Here is a 22,813-nt window from a genome sequence, read left to right as displayed (position 1 = left end):
GTGCATGCACACAATGAAATGTTATTGACCTATGCAGTATATCCACACAATGAAATGTTAGTAACAGTAAAAAGGAACATTCTGTGAGCTGGACATCTGTCATACCGAAAGAATCCAGCCACAAGAGACCAAATCACATATGATTCTATTGAGAGGAAATAGCCAGAAAATGCCAATCTATAGAAACAGTACATGTGTGGCTGCCAAGGGCCAGAAGAGGGGTGTGGACAGAGATTAATAGTGAGTATGAGGGATCTACATAGGCTTCATGGGGATGATTGTACAAGTTGGTAAATTTTACAAAAAGTCCACTTTTTGTACTGTTCACTTTGGAAGAAAGAAACAAGGCTGTTAGAATATGCTAATGACTAGCTGTGTGATCTCAGACACAGCTAACTTCTTGACTAAGTTTCCATTCACTAAGATTGGGAAAAAATAAGAGGTCACTAAATGCAAAGCCACAACAGGACAATCGCTATGGTGTATGGATTGAGTTCATAGCACAGCTTTGGCTACAGGAAGACCTTGGTAGGCGTTAGTTCTACTGAGTCTATTAAGACCTAATGCTAATTTAACTCAGTTCAGACCTGGAGAAGGATTTGGACTGCACTGTGTAGAGAACATGTCTAGCCTTGTGGAAACTATTCCTGGATCCTGAAGTCTACATGTGCACATGGCGTTCCACAGCAAGCTTTGGCTTGGAGCATCAGAGTGTCCAGGACAAGGCTGTTGCCTCATGGCAGCATTAGTAATGGAGGCGCCACCTTGAAGCCTATAACGTGGAAGCAATTGGCTATTTCCACAAAGGTCCATCAGGTGTTTAGGTCACAACCACTATCATCCGGGGCCAGGCAATTTGGTGGCACGGAAGAGGGCCATCTCTCCCCGTCTATGAGGTATTGAAATGTTAACTTCATGAGACAAGAAAATCCCGAAGCTGTATAGATGAAGGGGTAAGGAAGGTTACCCAGGCAAGGGCTATCACTTGAGCAAACCCCCAGAAACAGCCCGGAGCTTGCTGACTTGAAGGTAGTGTTGCTATGGAGAGCAGGAGAAAAGGAAACAAGGGGCAGGGTCCCCAGAGAAGTTTCACGTGTCACAATGAAGCTTTTACTTGAGACAAGTAATGAAGAGTTCAGAGCAGGCAGTAGGACAAGCTCAGGGGTCCTCACTTAGCCCTAAAGGCGCCTGTGAGTCCTGAATCCTAGATGTTGTGGCCTGGGGTACGCATTCAGCCTCAAGTGCAGCTGTTCCTTGCTTGTGCCCAGCTGAAAATCTACCTCCCCGCTACCCTGTGAAGAGAATAAAAGGCGTGAAGTGGTGGTGGTTGAGAGTCTGTGTGTGGGGCTGGACCTCAGAAAAGGAGAGGGCTTGTAAATGTTTCATAAACTTCACTCTGGGCTCCTGCCCTGGCTGAGAGCCCATTAATAAGCCCAGGCTGCAGAGGGGCAGGTGCTGTGCTGGTTTCTATAGCATCGCCCCCGGGAAGGGACTGACAACACTGTGGCAAGCTGAGGGAGGCAGGAGGGGCTGGAGCTGGCCTCAGATGCTGCTGCTGCTGCTGCTGCTGCTGCTGCTACTGCTGGTCTCAGGGCCCCTTATTCACATGAGCACACTTTAGCTTCTCCAGCAGCAGCCAGAGAGACAGGCTGTGCTGAGTCTGAGCGTGCCTGCCTGAGACAGCAGGCTGCTTGCTGTTCAGCCTGTTAGCTGTTGCAAGGGGCTGGATTCCAAACCAGCACCCCCCCACCCCAACCCCAGCCTTGTTTATTCTGGAGCAAGAAGAGAGGGTTTTCTCTTCTTGGAACACCTGGGCTGGGTTTACCTTCTTCTTGATTTTAAGTAGTTTTCCCCCCATGAGAACTGAATTTCGAGTGTTCCTCAAGGGCAAACACAGTGCCCCTGAGCTGGAGATGAGCGACGACGACAGCTCCTGAGGCTGTCTGCTAAGGGCTCCGAGGTCCCTCACCCCACTCAAAATGCCATTTAAAGCATTTGATACCTTCAAAGAGAAAATTCTGAAACCTGGGAAGGAAGGAGTGAAGAATGCCGTAGGAGATTCGCTGGGGATCTTACAAAGGTAAACTCTGAACTCAAACTTCAGGTTTATTTCTGAGTATCCTCATTCTGCCAACGTCTGAGGTATTTTGAATCGTGTTTCTAAAAGTGCATTTTAATGGGAAGGGGTGGGTGGGCCAGGTTAGGTGGTTTCTGGAGTTTCTTCTAGAGCCAAGTTTATACCTGGAGACAAAAAGATGCATCAAAAAGTCCTGGGTCTTGCCTAGCATGCAGAAGTTCTGGTTTCAATCCTCAACACCAGGATGAGGGTGGGAGTATTAGCTCACATTAGGAAAATACCAAGACAAGCACTCTGTTTATTTGGTAAGACTAGAACTCATGCTCGTGGTACTGTTATACATGCTATGCTCGTCTCCGAATCAGAAAGAATTTTTGGAGGCTGTATTTCATGTCAGTTCAGTAGTAATGACATAGTTGGGCTTTGAACTGAAATAACTTGAGATATTCACTACAATAGTCAAATATTTGCCGTAGATTTTTTTCTTCTGCTTTTAAAGATAAAATACACAATACAAAGTATATTGACGTGGTTTTCATGAGGTCATCCTCAAAAAGGAGAGTGGTCTCAAGGTAGTTCGAAAATGGTAACTTAAATTATTAGAAAATCATGTGTAGGGACAGCAGGAAAATCTAAAGACTGTCAGTGAATTCAAAGAGATTTCAGTCCATGCCCAAAATAAATATTTTAATGTAAAATATATTCCTAGTAGCAGGAGAATTTGCCATGTATGAATGACCTGGTGTCACATTTTAATTTGTTCATGTTTAAGTTTTTGTGGACAAATTAATCAGTAGCCCGTATGTGCATAGTGACATGATTATTTTATTGCTCTATCTGGGAAATGTGAATAATATCCTTGATAAACTTTTTGTGTATTTGAATGATTATTTCTAATCCTAGCGTGAAAAATGTGATTTGGCTTTTTCTTTTAACATAAATGGCAAAGCTTTAGTGCTTATGAAGGCTACTTCTTGTTAGTCTGGACAATGCCTGAGATTCTTCCCATCTCTCATATTTTATGCCCTCTGTTCCTCCTGGTGCTGCGTTTTTAATTGTGCCACTCCACATCAGGGTTCATCCCAGAAGGGGATGGGATCAGCAACTTTCTTACTTTAGTAATTAAAAACAAAAAGGCTTCCCTCTGAGATGCCGGATCATCATGTACTGATGATAACATATGAAACAGCCAAATATAGACAATGATTATAATATTTTTTTAAATGAGTGTTTCATCCCTCTGCGTGATCTCTCTCCAGGTAGCATCTTATTATTGTGGTGGCACTCACATGATTATAAATGTGAAAAGAAAGCACACAGTGTAATGGGCTTATCTGAGGAATAACAAAGAAGTCTGGCAGGGTCAGGGATGGAAACCCTGGCTTTGGACCAGGGTCACCACTGTAGTCACACCCTCTACTGAGTTTGTGAAGACTTGACAAAAAGTACGCAGTCATCAGAAATGGTAACTTTGAACCTCAGCTAAGCTCTTATCAACCCTTTCCTCCCATGATTCCTTTCTTTCCAAGAGTAGCATGTGGTCAGATTTTGTCCTCAATTATTATACATTGGATTTCACCGAAACAAATAAAGGGTGTTTGTTTCCTGTCTTATTATAAACATATTTAATCTTAAGCAACTTTCCACTGGTTGCTTTTTATTTGAAAATTTATCATTTTTTTTTTAAAATAGGAAATGTCGATCCTAAGAGCTATTTCTACACTTCGGCTGGGTGATGTGCATGAAGAGAACTTTGTGTACCAAGTCAGGTGGTTCAGGTTCATAACCGTGTTAGTAACTTCCAAGTTATATAGCCTAAACATGAAATGGAACTGTGGATCTGAGGCTCTTTACACCAGCACCTGGAGCAGTGGTTCTCAACCTTCCTGCTGCTGCAACCCTTTAATACAGTTCCTCATGTGGTGGAGAACCCAGCCATAAAATTATTTCATTGCTGCTTCATAACTGTAATTTTGTTACTGTTATGAATCATAATGTAAATATCCGATATGCTACCCCCAAAGGGCTTGTGATCCACAGGTTGAGAACTGCTGGTCTGGAAACTTGTCCCATAGAACAGCTAGCATAATGTTAGGACAGTGTCATTGCTGACATAATATGGGATGACTTTAGAATAAACAAACCAGTGATTCGTGTGTTCATTGGTAGACCTTAGGTGGAAATGGCTGGCATGGAAAAGAAGGAAAGGCAATACCTGAACAGCAATCTAGCGGAGATCTTTGAGTAGGAATTATCCAGACTAGCTCTACCACAAGTCTATAAGATGATTGTATGGCATACAGAGGTTATTTCCTCCTTTTCTTGTTGCTTTTCACATAAAACCAGGTGATAGCATCTAAGCTTAACAATAAAACAAAGCATGAACTATTTTCTGTTTGCAAGGAAGGGCATTGGGAAGGCAGAAGCCCCACTGTTAACTCTGCAGGGGAAGGGAGTTATAGGCACAGTCGTGTCATAATATTTAAGATGGGGAATACCATCTCAATGGAATTATTGACATGTTTTAAAATCATGGACTGCTCCTCCTGGTTAGGGGAGTGGTTGCCAGGCAGGGAAGCCTTTGAGAATTCACTCATGGGGTTGATTACAGGCAGGAATCATTAGCCCTTCCTGGAGAAGAAGCAGCTGAATTGCTCAGCTGAAGGCACAATAATAGTTTTGAAGTGTGGAGTGAACAAAGATGCCTGCTCTTATAGTGGCACCTTGGAGTGTGTAGTTGTCACAGAAGGCACTGAACTTGGAATGCATGTCCCAAAATTAGCATGCAAATTTGTTCAGCTTCAGTGACAATGAAGACATCCCATGGTTGCTCATCTATAAAAATGTAATAATTATGGAAAGTGCATATCATATTCCAGCCACTGTAATTTATTTAATACTATTAAAAAATAATCCATGAAGAGGGACTACTATAATTGCAATTTTACAGATGAAGAAATCAAGACACAGAGAGGTTGAGTGAGTTGTCTGAGGGCACACAGCTTCCAGGTAGTGCAGCTTGGGCTTCAAAGCATAAGTCCGAGCCAAATTCTTTTTGCCACCTTATTTTTCTTATTTTTACTTTTGGTTTTTTGAGACAGGGTTTCTCTGTGTAGACCTAGCTGTCCTGGAACTAGCTCTTGTATACCAGGCTGGCCTTGAACTCACAGAGATCCAGCTGCCTCTGCCTCCTGAGTACTGGAATTAAAGCTGTGTGCTACTACCGACACCTTATTTTTAATTAACACATAATAATTGTGCATATTCACAGACGATAGTATGATGACTCAATGCATTTACAATGTAATATTCACATCAAGATAAATAGCATTGTTATCTCAAGCATCCAACATTCTTTGCATTAGGAGAACTTCTTTTGTATTTTATGGGATAGATAATAAGTTACTAACAACTATGGTCACCTCCTTTGCTGTCCTCCCATGCCACCTTCTTTCTCTTCCCTTCCTAGACTCTGATGACCAATATTCTACACTTTGCTTCTGTGACATCACCTGTGTGTGTGTTTGAATGTATGTGTGTGTGTGCATGTGTGAATATATGAGTGTGTGTGAATGTGTGAGTGTATGCATTCATGTGTGTGTATGTGTGTGTGTGTGTGTTTGTGTGTGTATGTGAGTGTATGTATGAGTGTGTGTGAATGTGTGAGTGTATATATGAGTGTGTGTGAATGTGTGAGTGTATATATGAGTGTGTGTGTGTATGTGTGTGTGTGTGCACTCACCCATGCTAGTGTTGCATTTGTATAGTAAATGGATGGGCTACACATGGACTTACTGTCTCACCAACAAAGAACTGTGTTAAAGATGCTCTGAGATTGAGTGAGCCTAGATCCCAACTGTTTTGACATCCTTTATCTTCATGACCTTAGGCTACACCAGGTGGCTCTATTAAGCCATGTCAGATCACGCCTCCCCAATGCTCACAATGTCTCTCCAAATTCTACTTTATTCCCCATTTTCTTCTCAGTCTACTCCACTATACAGGTCTCTGACACTTCTGCCCTGGCTTTTATACACACTGTTCCCAGGGAGAGCCATCCTACCTCTCCTGCCTTGCACCGTCCACTTCGCTGTCCCTCTTGCTTCATTTTATTTTTACCTCAGTTGGGCAGGCCTCTCTAAAAGCAGGGCGTGAGTCAGGGAGTTTAGGTATAATTCATGGAAAGAGAGCTTGTCCATAAAAACTGTGGTGGAGGAAGTAGGGCAGGGTAGGGAAGGAGAAAGGGCCAAGCTAAGCTGTAGTCTCAGGCAATGGGCAGAGGGTGGAGGGGTTGGAAGTGAAGGGTGGGGTGTGGGGGGCCTGGGAATGTAACCAGCACCTTGTGCTTTGTTTGTTGTACAAGTTAGTCAGTGGCTGTGGGCTGCCTCAGCAGGGGTGGAGGCCCCTTCCCTATGGCAGTTTTAGAAGGAAGGAGCTCCAATTTCTTAGCAGTCCTGAAAGCAGGGTAGTAGGCAACTGCTCCAGGCTTGTGCTGGCCTGGTGGTCCTGCGTATGGACTGCACGACTCAGATCTGCTTGTTTCTCTCAAGAAGACCACTCCGTGCACTTTCGTCTGCTCCATGCTCTTTATCCCTGGAGAATCTTCCAGAGAAGTTACCAGAACAAACCCTAGTTCCCAGGCTGGCCTCGAACTTGTGATCCTCCTGCCTCCACCACCTTCAGCAAATCCTACCAGTGTGCGCCACCACAACTGATACCTTGGGCCTGACTTTGGTGGCTGCCCTCTCCTCTTCAATCCTCCCTTCTATTGTCTCCTCTGGGAAAGTTGACCCTGACCTTCAGCCCTAAGGGATCTGAAGGCAGGTTAATATTTCCTTTCTTGGTCCTGGTCAACGAACCTGCCCATTTGCAGTTCAGACTAGACTAAGCAGCATCAGGAGATGCCTCAGTAGGTGACTGGGTGCCACATATTTCTTCTTTCATGATGAAGACCACAGTCCCAATCTCTTCTGAGGACTAAGATATGTTCAGCTTGTCACTATGGTGATCCTGGCCTCAAAGTGGCCAGGCAGTAGTCACAGCCCTTTACTTAATGGGAGGTCCTTTGTGTTTCACACGTGACCTTAGCCAAGAAGTCAAGAGGTGATTCCAAGGTGCTGGAGGGATGGCCAGCTGTTGGGAGTGTGTACTACTTTTGCAGAGGCCCTGACTGAGTTCAGTTGCCAGCACCCACACCCACACTGTAAGGAAGCTGCCTGTAACTGCAGCACCAGCACTTCCTGTAGTCTCTGTATGCACTGCATCCATGTGCAAATCCGTATGTACATACACGTACATAGACACATAGACACGCAAAAATTAAAACAAAAAAATTTTTTTTTTTAAAGAAGAAGTGATTCCATTGAGTTCCAAATGGAAGAGTTCTTCCTGGTAAACCAGGATCTGTGGAGCTATGAAGTGAAATCGGAAGACCTCAAGTGTGTTTGAGGAGTGATGGTGAGTGGGGTACGCCTCTCATCTCTTCCTTTATCTGTCTTAGTTGCTGTTCTATAGCTGTGAAGAGACACCATAACCAAGACAGCTCTTAAAAAAGAAAGCATTTAATTGGGGGCTTGCCTACAGTTTCAGGGAGTGAGTCCATGATTGTCAGGGTGGGATGGTGCTGGAGCAGTGACTGAGAGCTTTATGTCCTGATCTATAGGCAGCATGGGGAGGGGAGGGAGGGAGGAGAGAGAGAGAGAGAGAGAGAGAGAGAGAGAGAGAGAGAGAGAGAGAGAGAGAGAGAGAGAGAGAGAGAGGAGAGAGGGAGGAGGGAGGCTGGGCCTGGTATGAGCTTTTGAAACCTCAAAACCAGTGACAAGGCCACACCTCCTCCAACAAGGCCACACCTCCTAATCCATCCCAAACAGTTTACCAACAGGGGACAAAGCATGCAAATATCTGAGCTTTTCCCATCGAACTACCACACCATCTCTCCAGCCCCACACATTACATTTTCATAGTTTTGATTGTGCCAGCTCATAAGAAATAGTTTTGGATACATGGTTTCTGGATACTCCATGTTGAGATGTTTCATCTTCCCTCAGCTCAGCTGCATGCCAGGAGCTGGATCTAACCTACTAGAGAGGCATGGCTTCATTCTAGAATGCATGCTGTCTTCCTTTAAGATTTTGTAAGAAAGCTCATACTATACTTTCCCTTAAATAGTACTATAGGTATGTTAGATGATGTGGCTGTAGTGGTGAGATGGCTAATCATGCATCCTGGATAAGTTGTGGGCCACTTTCCTGCCTTTGGATCTTATTTAAACTAAGTTTTCAGTGCATGGGTTGTATTATGGAATAAGTATGTCAGACCAGTATTCCCTAGTGTGGAACACAGTGTCTCCAAAGCTCAGAGAGGGTCACTAGGCTTTGTGTGTCCTTAAATAGTAGAACATACAAACTGAAGTAGTTTTTCCTTTACTTGGGAGGGAATGCTTTGGAATGCACCAAACCAAACGTGTGCATGTGTGTGCATGCGTATGGGTATGTGTGTGTGTACGTGCGTTGTGAGTGAGTGAGTGTGTGTGTATACATACCTGTAAATCTTTGAAGCAGTTACTTATTGTATTCAGAAGGACATGTATTTTATGAGGCATCCAGAGTAATTGTCATATTTTCTGCTAATGAGTTCTAAAAAAACCCGTTATCTATAGGTTGTAATAGACCAGTGTGATATTCTACAGAAGTTCCCAAAGGTCTCTGATTATAAATCACCATATAATCCCTTAAGATCTCACCATTGGGCTTGCTTCCAAGGATGTACCTCAGGAGGCAGGGTCCAGATTTGAACCTTTGAGATTTGAGTCCTCAGGTCCCTTTTCTAACCATAGCCAGGATATAGATTTCCCTCTTCTCCCTCCTTTCCCTCTTCCTCTTATCTTTCTTCTCCTGTATTTTCTTCCTCCATTCCTTCTTCTATTTCCTCCTTCTCCCCTTTTCCTTTCTCCCCTCCCCTCCCTTTTCCTCCTTCTCTGCATCCTCTCTTTCTTCCCCCCTTTCTCTTCTCCGATCCCCCTTTCCTCCTCCCGTTCATTCTTCTCCACTTTCTCTTCCCCTTACTTCCTCTCCATCTACCGTCTCTTCTTCCTTCTCCTCTAACCACCCTCCTCCCTGCTTCTTTCATCTTCCCCCGTTTCCTCCCGCATTCTTTCCATCTTCTCCCTTTCCTCCTCCTTCTCTTCTTAGCAAATGAAACATGTGCTCTACTCTAGGACATGCACCAGCCCTGGAAGTTTGTTGTTACTCTGCTTCTGAAGCAAGACTAATGGCCCAGCCTGACTTTAAACTCAGCCTCCTGAGTGGCTTGGGTAGTAGGCTCATATAACAGGTCCTGCGCTCCACCCCTACCAGATCTCCCCTGTATTATGCTCAGTCCTCTCATGTGTCTTTTGAAAAGCTTCTTATTAAGGGCAGAGGCCACTGTCCTTGGCTTTATTATCTGGTCTGGTCCCAAGATTCTTTTTTCATATTTTTCCAAATTCTCCAATACATATGTATAATAGCTATATCCTTTAAAAGCTTCTTTTAAGTGTAATACATAAGGAATCCACAGCAGGCCATGTTTTGTTTTGGACATAGAGATACTTAACGTATTAACACAGAGACACACTTTCCATTTCCATCCAGCAGCACATTCCATCATTCAAAGGGCTTGGTTGCAATCAACATTGATAAAGTGGACAGGAAGTTAGGAAAGCAGGGCCAAGCCTGGGTGCTCTACCTGCCGAAGAAAAGCAGTGTACAACATACTATATAAGGCCTCTAGATTATTCTATATGGAGCTTCATTACTCCCTCTTCCTGTCTGTTGGTACCAATTATGATTTGCTTTGAAGTCCTCTGTCGGTGACCACAGCACAACCACCGTTGGCATGGCATTGTTTTTCCTTTTGCCTATGATCCTGATTTCTTCTCCTTCTTCTTCTTCTTCTTCTTCTTCTTCTTCTTCTTCTTCTTCTTCTTCTTCTTCTTCTTCTTCTTCTTCTTCTTCTTCTTCTTCTTCTTCTTCTTCTTCTTCTTCTTCTTCTCCTCCTCCTTCTTCTCCTTCTCCTCCTCCTCCTGATTTCTTCTCCTTTTCTTCTCCTTCTTCTTCTTCTCCTTCTCCTTCTCCTTCTCCTTCTCCTTCTCCTTCTCCTTCTCCTTCTCCTTCTCCTTCTCCTTCTTCTTCTTCTCCTCCTCCTCCTCCTCCTCCTCCTCCTCCTTCTTCTTCTTCTTCCTTCTCCTCCTCCTCCTCTTCTTCTTCCTGGACTTAGTAATTCTAGATCTTCAAAATTTTCAAAATGAACCAGAACTCCATTTATTTCCAGACCAACTTAAGTTTTTAAAATTCTGGTGATTAATTCAGATCCCCCCACATCATGCTGATTCCAGATGTGTCTGCAGAGGCTGCAGAAGAGACCAAACTGGCTTAAAACCTTAACCTTGGACTTGCAGCTTCCAGAGCTGTGACAAGACACACTTGTTTAAGTTCCCCCTTCTGTGGTATTTTGTCATGGCTATCCTGGAAAACAGTGCTCTCATTTTCCCTTTTCAGAGTCACAGCTCAAAGCTGTTACTATTGTTGTTTGTTTTTCCCATATGTTCAGTGAGTGGCTGGCTATTCACTGAAACAGAAGGAAGCTAATGGCACTGACCACCACCCCACTCTAGGCATCTGTGAAGTTTTATTTTTAAAGTTTATGTGTTACTGATTGGATTACTGCTGTAACCAAACACCCAACAGAAAGCAATTTAAAAGGAGGAGTGGTCAACTTTGGCTCCTGGCTTGAAGGTACAGTTTATGATGGTGGGGGAAGGCACGGTGGCTAGAGAGGATTGTAGCTGTGGAGGTCTGAGTGTGAAGCTGGTTGCTCACATCTGGGTATATCAGGAAGCAGAAATGGGGTAGGAAGCAAGGCTAGGTTACAGGCCACAAGGCTTAGCCTACTCGGTGAGTCTCTTACTCCAGCTGAGTTTTCTCCAAATAGCACTAACATCCAGAGATCGAGTGTTTGAACATATGAACCTGTGGAGAACATTTTACATCCAAGCAATAACTGTGTGTGTGTAAAGTGAGGAATTACCAATACGGAGTCAGGTAGAAAAAGATTTATCGTAACGTGCATGCGTGTGTGTGTGTGTGTGTGTGTGTGTGTGTGTGTGTGTGTGTGTGTGTGTGTACACTCCTTTAGTCTACAACACAATCTAAAGAGGACTTACTCTCATTTTACTTGGGATCTCATCATAAATACTTTCCCAAAGTCAGCAAGTGAGTGGAATTTAAACACTTATTGAGTGATCTGTGTGTCATTGGTATTGAGCTATTTTCTCCCAAGCAAAAAAACCTTCCCTATAGTCCGTGGGACCTTTGGATTCACTGACAAGTTAACTGTTCTGAAAATGCCTGAAGGCTGGCCAGAGTATCTTGAGCAATTGGATCCCAGGGCTTAAATGCTTACTAGACAATCGTATATGAGAACAATGGAAGGAACCTCCCTACTGAGGAAAGGGCCCCAGCCCAGTCTGCAGTTTTCTATATTTGGAGAAACAACAATGCTGGCTGTCGTTCTAGGAAGAATGAAGATTCTCTAATCTAAAAGAAGAACTATAGGCAAACATGGAGAGAAACCCAAGGGGTATAAACATCTATTATGGATAATTAACACCCCCTGTTTCTTAAGAAAGGAATTATTTTTTCTTTTTTCTTGATCAAGTGTACCCCTTATCCTTTCTTTAGAGATTATTTTGGAGCAGTCTCTAAGGGCTGCAAGTTTGGAACGATGTGATCTAACCCCCAATTCTACTTGGTTGAATGAGGATTCATTGTCTTCAGGAACTGTGGTGAACACTGGCGATAGACAAGGCCATGGCTTCTGCCCTCTGTATGCTCACAGCCACCAGTGGGCAGGTCTTCATTCATTCATGCACACATGCGCAGTGTGGAATACTTACTCTCCACCCCCTATGCTAAAGAACACAAAAATTCTCTAACTTGATGTGATAAGCATTCAGACAGAGGCATATAAAATAGTACAGCAACAGGGGATATAGCGAATGTGCTTAGCACAAAACAAAGGAGACAGAAGCCAGGCAACACTTGAAATATCAAGGAAGGCACAGATAGAGCCTATCATTCAGTCAAGGGTCACTCCTTCACTGGCTGTAATGTTTTATTCTTTGTAGCATAAAATCTTAACCACTCTATAATATACTGTGTTTATTATATAGATGAAGAAACACGAGATTCACAATCACCAAGGTGCCTGCCGAAAGTCACCCAGCTATTCGTCACATATAGGCTTTCTGATTATCTAAATTGTGACTTGCCTGTCAGCCTTCCTCTTTGAGCTTGCCTATAGAAAACCCACCAAGCCAAAACAACAACAAAACACAGCAAACCCCCAGCAATTTATTTTATTTCTGAGACACAAGGTTACACTATGTAGCCCTTGCTGTTAAGGAACTCACTATGTTCAAGGCTGGCCTTGAACTCACTGAGATCTACTAGACATGGGAGACATGTGTTAAGAAAAATTGAGGCGGTAGTAGGGGTGTGGACAGCATGTGGGCAGAGAGGGAGGGGAGCCAGGGTAGGGAGACGACTTTCGGGTCACACTACATGCAGTGTGTCATTCAATGACTATGGCTGAGTATGTGTGTGTCTTCCTTCCCTACCAGTGTAATTGCTGGAGGAGCGTGGGGAACATGCCATGCTCATCACTGTTTTGCACCAGAAGCACAGTGCCTGGCATGCAGTATGCGATTAGTAAATGTCCATGGCACTGATGTGGGTCTCAGGATTGTTTGTGTTTCTTCTGGATACGCACTTTGAATCTTATCACAAACAGCTGTGAAAACCATCTATATGTATTAGTGGGGAAAGGAAAATTGTTTTAGAAATCAACTATTTTGTTAATAATCACATTAACAATTATATTAATTTAATATTTATGAAAGCTGAGAATCATACACAGAAGGCTATAGCATCACATGTTATAAATAGTTCTTTTTTGCGTTGTATGTGTGTATGCACATCTGTGTGCACATGTGTGCATGTGTGTGTGAGCATGTGTGCATGTGTGCACGAGAGTGGAGGTCAGGTTGATTTTGAATGTCTTTGTCGATCACTATCTATTTTATTCTTTATTTTGTTTGTTTATAAATATCACTGAGAGAGAGAGGGAGGGAAAGAGAGAGAGAGAGAGAGAGAGAGAGAGAGAGAGAGAGAGAGGGAGAGGAAAGAGAGAGGGAGAGGGAGGAGAGAGAGAGGAGAGGGAGAGGGAGAGGGAGAGGGAGAGGGAGAGGGAGAGGGAGAGGAGTGGCATGTGCTTGCCACTATGTGTGTGTTAAGTGCGAGGACAACCTTTAGGACTTGGTTCTCTCCTTCCACCATGGGACTTGGGGATTGAACTCAGGTCTTCAGGCTTGCCTGGCAAGCACTTTCCCTTCTGAGGCTCCTTGTCTGCCTTCCACCTTGTGTGTGAGGCAGAGTCTTCAGTGAACCTGGAGCTCATCACTTTGTTTAGGTTGCCTTTGCCTCCTACCTCAGCATTGGGTCCCAGACATGCTCTCCAGGGCTAGATTATTATGGGGGTGCTGGGGACCCACACTCCTCATGCCTACATGGCAAAGACTTCACTGACTGAACCATCAGTTTCCAAACACCTCTCTTTTCATAATTGATTGTGTTGTTTGCTCAGTTACTTTTATTGCTTTAGAGCAGTGGCTCTCAACCTTCCTAATGCTGAGACCCTTTAATACAGTTCCTCACGTTGTGGTGACCCCAACCATAAAGTTATTTTTTCTGCTTAACTGTAATTTTGCTACTGTTTTGAATCCTAATATAAATATCTGATATCCAGGATATCTGATATGTGACCCCTGTGGAAGGGTTGAGAACCAGTCTTAGAAGCTGGCAATTGTAAGGATGTATCATTCCTTGAAACTAGAGAAGTGAGTGAAAATAATCTGCAAGTGGCTTTTTTTTTTTCTGCATATAATCTTAACAAGCTTCACGTGACGTTTCGTGACCCAAATGGCTGGGTCATGCCACGTGGTCGTCCCATTTTTCTTTCAGCAGGAATTCAGTCTGGCATATTACTAAGGACATAGAATCTGAACCTGGGCTTGCAAACATCCTCAAATGAGGTATCCTGATCTATAGATGGCATGAGGGTACTTCACCTCATTGTATTTGTATGACATTTAAAAGGCTTGTTTTGTTTTTTCTATAAGGCCTCGCTTGGCAGTCAAGGCTGCAATCAGGTTTGCTGTTCCTCAGGCTTGCACTTGAGACCTTCCTGTCCACCGCTGCCCCTTGATGGAATGACAGGTTTACACCGCCAACCCCAGCAGGTCTGAATGATTGGTGTCCACCACAATACCCCGAACATCAGTCATTTTAGCCAGTATCCTCTCCTTTAACAATAATGATGATGATAATAACTTCTAAAACACAAACTGCACCCTTCTGTAGGTTTTCTTCCCTTTGTTCCTTGCAACATTTTTATTTTTTACTTTATTCATTTTCCCTCACCTCGAATACTGGCCTTTATTCTCTGCCTATTCTTTTTGTGATGCAGAAAAATCGATGGGACCAATGAAGAGGAAGATAACATTGAGCTGAATGAAGAAGGAAGGCCCGTGCAAGCATCCAGGCCACATCTCCCAGTCTGTGACTGCAGCTGCTGTGGCATCCCCAAGCGGTACATCATCGCTATCATGAGTGGCCTGGGATTCTGCATTTCCTTTGGAATTCGGTGTAACCTTGGAGTGGCCATTGTGGAAATGGTCAACAATAGCACTGTGTATGTGGATGGAAAACCAGAAATTCAGGTCAGTATGGAGCTAAAGCAGAAGTGTGTGTGTGTGTGTGTGTGTGTGTGTGTGTGGTGTGTGTGTGTGTGAGAGAGAGAGAGAGAGAGAGAGAGAGAGAGAGAGAGAGAGAGAGAGAGAGAGAGAGTTGTGTAAAAGAAAATAGAGAAATTCATTCATACTGAGTCCTGGACATGGTGATAGTGATGTAAGGCTGAATAAAACTGACAGGGACCTTGAACTCCAGGAGATATATAGTATAAGTGACAATCTGGCGTGCCAGTTGCCATGTCAGTATGGCTGCACTAGATTCTTGGGCTCCTATAAGAGTGAGCATATCAAGACTATGGTATTGTGACTTTCCAGAGAAAGTGAAGGCTGAACTAGACAGAGGTTTGGTGGGGTAGGACAACGAATGTTGGAAGAAAAAGGAACACTGTGTGTAATGGTTTGCAGACAGACAAATCTGGTGTATTGGGAACTGAGACTTGAGACCCTCACTTTTCTGTGCTATAAACCCCTTGAACCCTGGGAACAACCTGCTGAACCTTTGATCAGAGATAATGTTTGAAATTCTTAGCATAATAGACAAAAGATTATAAAGGGAGGCAATTATATCAAAATGTAGAACTTATTTAAAAATCAAATTTACGTTGTAGAAACATGGGCTTCCTTATTAGTACATTAGATGACAAAATCTAGCAAAGTTCCTGAAATTGCTATAATTTTAATGGAAGTATAAACAACCGTTTGTGATCAGGGCAACAACTATAATAAAATTTTTACATGTTTCTGTCTGTCACTCATGACGCGCAGTAGTGGAACAGATTTTACCATGTTTTTAACTGTGTTCACATTTGAAGCAATTCTAAATTTTAGTCAGCAGGTAGTAAAGATAAAGGTAATGACTTTTCTGTGGTTTATTAGAACACTTGACTGCAACTTTGCTGGATTACCCACTGACATGGAATTCCAGGGAAAAGATATGTTCTAGAAACCTGAACCAAAGCAACTCACTTCAGAGCATTCTATCCCAAAGTTTTACTCCAGGTATTATACAAATCAAGAAGTTGTTTTGCAAAATGGTTTCATGAAATCAAATTCTTAATAAAAAGATTATATATTAAGTTAAAAAAAAACCCTGACTTTTCCCCATCTAAGTTCACAGACACACCTGAATTCTTCCACAAATTTATGATTACTGTGCAATGGTAAGAGGCTTGGCAAAAGTTCTCAGGCTGGTGCTGTCATGGGGAAGTACTGGTGTTATGTAATAAACTGTTGTTATGAATACTGGAAACATAAATCTAGTCTTATTTTAACCTAGGTAGGCCTCATAAATTACGGAATGAATAAATGAAAATGTGTCCCTGTAGACAGTCCCATAACTGTGCTTCACTATACTGAGCATGGGTGTGAAGTGGTGGTGTGGGTGTGGTAGAGACTGGTCCTTCTCAGAAAGGCACCTGGAGTAGAGGTTCTCTGGATGTCTGTTTGGATGTGTGCTTAGATCCAAGTTTCCCATGTTGGTGTTTGGGAAGCCATGGTGTTACTGGCAAGGTTTTGTAGTAAGAAGACATCATGTGACATGAAGCCTGGACTGCTTCCAAGTGCTGTGTGACTCTGAGACGGGGACATGGGAGGTAGTATTTCATCAGCCGACAACATGGCAGCCTTCTCTTTGCTGTCATATCTGTTAGCGTCACCTAGAACAGTCTCCTGCCAAGGACTGGCTTTGGGAAATCTGATGTCAGTTCATGACAAAGAGGTCTTTAGCCGGCACGCAGGCTTTCCCCTTTCTTTTTGAGAGATTGTTCTGCCAAAGCAAAGCAGCACCATGGAGATGCTTTAGTCTGCTTTTGATACCTCAGCTGAGTCTTTCTGAAAAAAAGATATCCTGTTTATTTGGGGAGATGGTGGTGGAGTGAGGAGGTAAGACAGGGACAGAAACGTTCAATGCATTTAAAAAAGGAATATTGGTGGGCTTTCAGATGTGCAGCATGCATTCTTCCAGCCTTTTTGTGAGCAAGGCTGGCTAATGAGAACTTGCCTGCTGAGGCACAAATCAAAATGAGATGCTGTTTGCATTTGCTACATGAAAAGTCAGTAGGTCAACAGAATCTGAGAAATTAAGGCAGAGAAGAGACATTTTGGTAACATGAAGGAGCAATGCTCATGTGGGCTTTCCAGTTTCTATGACATTACTTAGAGGATCTGGTTAAGATCTAAAATACGCCTTATATCATGCTGTCTGGCATCAAGAGTATGGGTTTAGGGACTAGACATGGTGGTTTATGCCTATAAACCTAGTACTCAGGAGAGTGAGGCAGGGGACAGGGTTGAGTTCAAGGTCAGTTTCAGCTAAATATTGAGTTCAAAGACAAACTAGGTTATATAACAAGACATGTCTCAAAAACAAAACAAAACAAAACAAAAAACAAAACTAGAGAGAGGGTAAAATAAGGGAAAAATCTAATCTCCAAATAGGACTCCAAACAATAACAATTCCCTTGATAACAAGAATTAAAATTAAAACCTCACAAAAACAAACAACAACAACAAATGAACATGCTCTAGCAAGCAAAACTAATTCATGGCAGGCTATTCTCTTCTCCACACAGAACAAGTTAGGTATCAGCTGAGTGTGACCAGCAGGGTGACAATGCTCGGAATGGCTGGTATTTCCATTTCTGTGTTTTGTTTCATGGGAAAATATAGTTATTTTACACAGATATTTTTGGAAGCCCTATTTGTGGGTCAGGGTAAGTTCCATGGACAGGTTTAGTTGAAATGGTACAAAGGATGATTTAGCTGATGTCACATTTTAGTTTCATGTCATGAGTTGCTGTTATGGGGCAGCTCAGTGAAAAGCACGGACTTAGCATAGGTGAAGCCCCAGATTCAACTCTTGGCAATCCTCCCCCTCAGATTTATAAGTTAAAGCATTTGGAGCTCTTAGTATCTGGCATATAGTGAGCAAAAAACCCAAAACCCCAAAACCAAACCAACCAAACAACAACAACAAAAAACCAAACATCCCCCCCAAACCAACCAACCAACCAACAACAAAACCAACTGTAGTCTGAGAAACTTGGCACTATTCTCATTACTCAAGAGTCTTGCAGGATTTCAGTGATGGATTTCAGGATGCCACAGAGCCGCTTTCAGACTTCACTGCTTCTTAGCTCCTGGGCCCTGGAAAAGATGTCCTTGTGTCTTGGTCAGGGATTGCTGGCTACAAAGAGTAGAATTCAGTGAGAGACACTCAGATTAACAGAAGACTTGAGTAAAACCCTGTAAAAGTGAAGTTCGGAAAGCAGGTTGGCTGCAGAAGTTGGTGTGGATGGATCCATCTTGGAGGCTGGGAACTGAGGTCCAGAATGCCCTCTCCCAAGGGAAGTAAGGTATCTTTGTATAATTCTTGAGACAAGAACATAGCCCCTGGGGGAGATGTAGACTCTATTTTACCCCAGGGGAACTGGGAGGTTCTTGGCTAAGGTCTCCTGCCTGTGGGCCTCACAGGTTCTCACCTTCTCCCGGTCTGCTCCAGTTTCCCATGTCTCCCGACGGACTACCTTCTGTCTTTTACCATGGCTTCTCCCTGTCCCACAACTGAATCCTGTGATCCCATTATATGGCTCTCTATTCTGGTGTCCATCAGCTGTAGCAAGCAGAGGGGGAGTATCCTATGGTTAGGGAAACAAGATGCTCTTTGAAGGAGGATGAACACAGCAACACAAAATAGCACTTCTCTCAATCTTTTGCTAACCCTCACGGCCCTTATTGTAATGGAACAAAAAGGACTGCTTGTGAATCAAATAGATTATTTCTCTTAAGCACCTGTGTGAGCTTCCTAGCTTTCTAGGATAGCCATTACTAGCAACTTGATATCTTAAAACAACACATGTTTATTCTCTCATAGTTCTGGGGAGACAAGAAGTCTGAACTCAAAGGGTTGGCAGGACATCATGTCTCTCATATACCTTGCAGAGACTATCTCCTTGACTTTGCCATCTCTGGGCTTGTGACTGAATCACCCAGTCACTGCTTTCATCTTCAGAGCTCCCCCTGCCCCACATTTCCCTCCCGCCCCCCGCCTCCCCCCCCCCCCCGTTTAAGGACAATTGCCTTTGGATAAAAGGTTCAGCTGGATAATTCTGGATATCTCATTACAGACCCTTTGAACTTTTCACATTTGCAAAGATCTGTTTTCCAACTAAAGGGACATTTTCAGATAGCAAAACTTTGGGATGAATGGTTTTTGGGGTAGAGGAAGCGCTCTACTTCTAAGCTGTATTTCTCACCAGAGACAGGTTCTCACTACGTTGCCCAGGGTAGCAATGAATTCACTCTGTAGTTTAAGTAGGTCTTGGGCTTGATCCTCCTGCTTCAGCCTCCTCAGTAGCTGTGAGTATAGGCCTGTGCCAACTGGTCCAACTGAGAGCAACCCATTTGATAAAAATTTAAGTGTACGATGCATTATCCTTGACTGTAGCTGTAGTGTTGATCTCCAAACCTTAGTCACTGGCTTGAGGGATATATTTTATCCATTGATTGCTGACTCTCCATTTCTGTCCCCCCAGTCTCTAAAAAATCATTCTTTCCTCTTTAATTCTATTAATTTGCCTATTTCAGATCCTTCATGTTGGTAGAATAATTTCTCTTTCTCTGGCTGGCTTATTTCCTGTGACATCTCCTGGCTTCATCCAGGCTGTTGAATATTACATAATGTTTCTTTCCATTGAACAAACAAGCCTCACTGTTTAAATTCATTTGTCAGTGGGCATCTAGGTTGTTTCTGTATCTCAGATAATCGTGAACATGAGAGTACAGACGACTTTGAGATTCTGATATCTTTTGTAGAAATACTCCAAAGCATAGATATGGAGTTACATTTTTAGCATTTGTTTTTTAGATTTTTTTTGGGGAAATTCTATACTGTTTTCATGAGTAATTGCTCCATTCCTCATTCCCATCAGCAACACAAAACATTCCAATTTCTTCACATCTTCACCAATTCTTCTTTGCCTCCTCTTTTTATATGTACACACCCACACCCACCCCCCCCACACCATCTTGACAAATATGATGAGATAATTGTATTTCCCTGATATTTAAAATTTCCTAATGGTTAACTGTATGGCTATTGGCCATTTGTCTGTATTAAGTGGTAAAGTTTCTGTTCAAGTTGTTTCACCCTTATTATTCAGAGGGGCTCAGGCAATGTGGAAAGTCACTTCTCAGCAGGTCTCAGTGCTCTTTGAACAGGTATCAGTCCTTTCACAGACCAGAAATGGCATCTACTCAGAGAGAAAAGTGTGAGAAGGAGATGGTGTCACCAAACAGTAAACAGCTGGTAGAATTGAGACTCAGCCAGGCATGGTGGTGCATACCTATAATGCCAGAAATCAGGAGGCTGAAACTGGGGGATCACAAGTTTAAGGCCAACCTGGGTTACATAATGAGACCCCATTTCAAAACAATGACAAAAAGAAGTATTTATTTATTATTTATCTCGGGGATTAAATCTAGGACCTCACATACCACCAAAATACATTTGATAATACAATGCTAACTTCTTTTTGTTTCCATTTTGGAATATTGAGTGTTTTAACCACTAAACTACATCTGCAGCTCTTAAAAATACTAAAAAGAATGAAAAAAAAAGGACTTGAGAGACCTAAGAGTATAGTTATCATTAGGCTGTCACCACACTGGCATCTGAACAAAGTCCAGAACTTGTTTCTTGTTTCCTTCACAGACTGTTTTATTTTCTCCTCATGGCTATTTGGTATGTCACAGTTTACACACATGTGGGTATGTACTTAAATTCATGCATCTTTTCCCTCTCACTAGAAGGTAAATTTGTAGAACCAGGGACCCTTTGTTTCATGCTCCCATTGCTGGAACCCAAATAGTCAAGGCATCTTCTAGAAATATCTGCTGAAAAAGGAAGACCCTCATGACATTGTCACATGGTGACAGATGCCATCAGTTGTCCGTTACAAACACAACTGCTTCTGATTCTTGTTTCCAGATGGCACAGTTTAACTGGGATCCAGAGACAGTGGGCCTTATCCATGGCTCTTTCTTCTGGGGCTATATTGTGACACAAATTCCTGGTGGCTTCATTTCAAACAAGTTTGCTGCCAACAGGTAAGAGTAATGGACACAATGAGTACTGCCGAAGCTATACTGGGGCCTTGTGCCTTTACTAAGTCTGTGAACTTGTGCTCAGCATAGAAGTGCAGAGTGGAAAACAGGAGCCACCAGGGCAGATCCAATTCAGAGACGTTGATCCCGAATGGCATTGTTTTTTATTTGCTTTTTTGGTCCCTCCACAGTGCCATTTACCTTGTAGTTCATTAAGTGATTATGTGGTAGGAAGAATAATTAATTGTGAGTGGGGGAAATGGTCCTTGACCTCTCACTGGCTACTGAATTACCTCTACTGAGCCACTTCCTACTTTTTGTGGGAAGTTTCCTCATCTGAGAAATGAAACATTTGATTGAGTTGTGTTTTGCAGCAGTGACATTCTGTACTTCTGTGTGTTTCTGCTAACACCAACCATCAGCATAGTAGGAGCGCCGTCATGTGAGCATTGAGGCCTTGCCTTTACACTGAAAGATGCTTGTAACATTCTGAAATGATTTTTAAATGACTCAGTAATTAGTTGTATGAGGAGCTAACTCTCCAGAACAGAATGAACGATCTTAAAAAGGAAGTGAGTTTTCCATCGCTACGCGTGTTCAATGAGAAGAGCAAGTCCATCTTGGGGAGATGCTGTAGATTGAATCATGTTCCAGAAAAAGACTGAACTAAATATCTAGGTCCTTCCAGTATATTTGTCATGAGGCATTGCTTAAGTCAACCTCGGGAAGTATACCAAATTTTGCAAGGCAGTTTTTTTTCAATCTCTGAAATCACAACTTACATGGTTGTGAAATCAGTATAGTGATTTACCAATGGGAATTTTATTTGAAAGAGAGAGGAGCAGAAGAGAATGTAACTAAAGAAAATAGACAATGAAACATCTAAATATATTGTCTATTAGCATAAGTATTGTTTCCAAAGTGGTCTCCTTTACATGCTTTTAAGTATAGCCTGGGTTGTAATATGAAATACATATTTCATATTAGTGTGTGTGAGTGTGTGTGTGTGTGTGTGTGTGTGTGTGTGTGTGTGTGTGTGTTTATGCACATGAGTGCAGAAACATGTGTGTAGGGGCCAGAGGTCAATGTCAGATACCTTTCTCAACCACACAACTTTATTTTCTTGAGACACAATCTCTCACTGTAGAGCTAATTGATTCAACTAGACTATCTGGCCTGTGAGTTCCAGAAACTGTCCTGTCCTTACCTCGATGGTGCTGGAGCTACAGGCCCACACTAGGATTGGCTTCTTATGTGGATTCTAGGGGATTGAACTTGGGTCCCAGGCTTACAGGTAAGCACATTACTGATTGAGGCATCATCTCCTAAGCTTACTATGAAATGTATTTTTAAGGGTCAAGGTCAAAATACTTGAAAGCCACTGCCACAGGATATAAATATATACATGTATATGTATATGTATATGTATATGTATATGTATATGTATATGCCTGTAATCCGTGTGTGTGTGTGTGTGTGTGTGTGTGTGTGTGTGTGTGTGTCTGCCTAAAAGAAAATGGTACCTGCTTTTCTTTTCTTCTTTCCTTCCCAGAGACTCTGGGCAAACATACAGAAGTCACAAGTAGGAAGGGTCGCCTGCCTGGATGAACCCAGGTTGGGTATGGGTCTCGGTGAAATTTACCTTGGCAGTCATCCTGTGGCCTTCTCCAGGGCATCATACAGGTTGGACAACCCTGTGCTTCATGGATGTGATTACATATGGTCCATGGACTGGAAGTTGAGAATCAAAGCATCTCAGGAGACTAGCTTGGGACATAGCAGATTCT

General features: G+C 42.8%; 1 protein-coding gene across 2 annotated transcripts in view; it reads left to right on the top strand.

Moving 5' to 3' along the window:
• Window positions 1-1,979: 1,979 nt before the first annotated feature.
• Window positions 1,980-22,813, top strand: part of Slc17a8 (solute carrier family 17 member 8) — a 45,620-nt gene continuing 24,786 nt past the window's right edge. For both annotated transcript variants that reach the window (XM_027391879.2, XM_027391878.2), the window contains exons 1-3: window positions 1,980-2,080; window positions 14,642-14,894; window positions 20,911-21,029. In XM_027391879.2, coding sequence (XP_027247680.1) covers window positions 1,980-2,080; window positions 14,642-14,894; window positions 20,911-21,029 — 473 coding nt within the window. The remainder of the gene's footprint in view (window positions 2,081-14,641; window positions 14,895-20,910; window positions 21,030-22,813) is intronic.

This window comes from Cricetulus griseus (assembly GCF_003668045.3).
Source record: "Cricetulus griseus strain 17A/GY chromosome 1 unlocalized genomic scaffold, alternate assembly CriGri-PICRH-1.0 chr1_0, whole genome shotgun sequence".
Classification (NCBI taxonomy): Eukaryota; Metazoa; Chordata; class Mammalia; order Rodentia; family Cricetidae; genus Cricetulus; species Cricetulus griseus.
The sequence above is the reverse complement of the archived record's forward strand: the minus strand, read 5'-3'. Positions and strand labels throughout refer to the sequence as shown.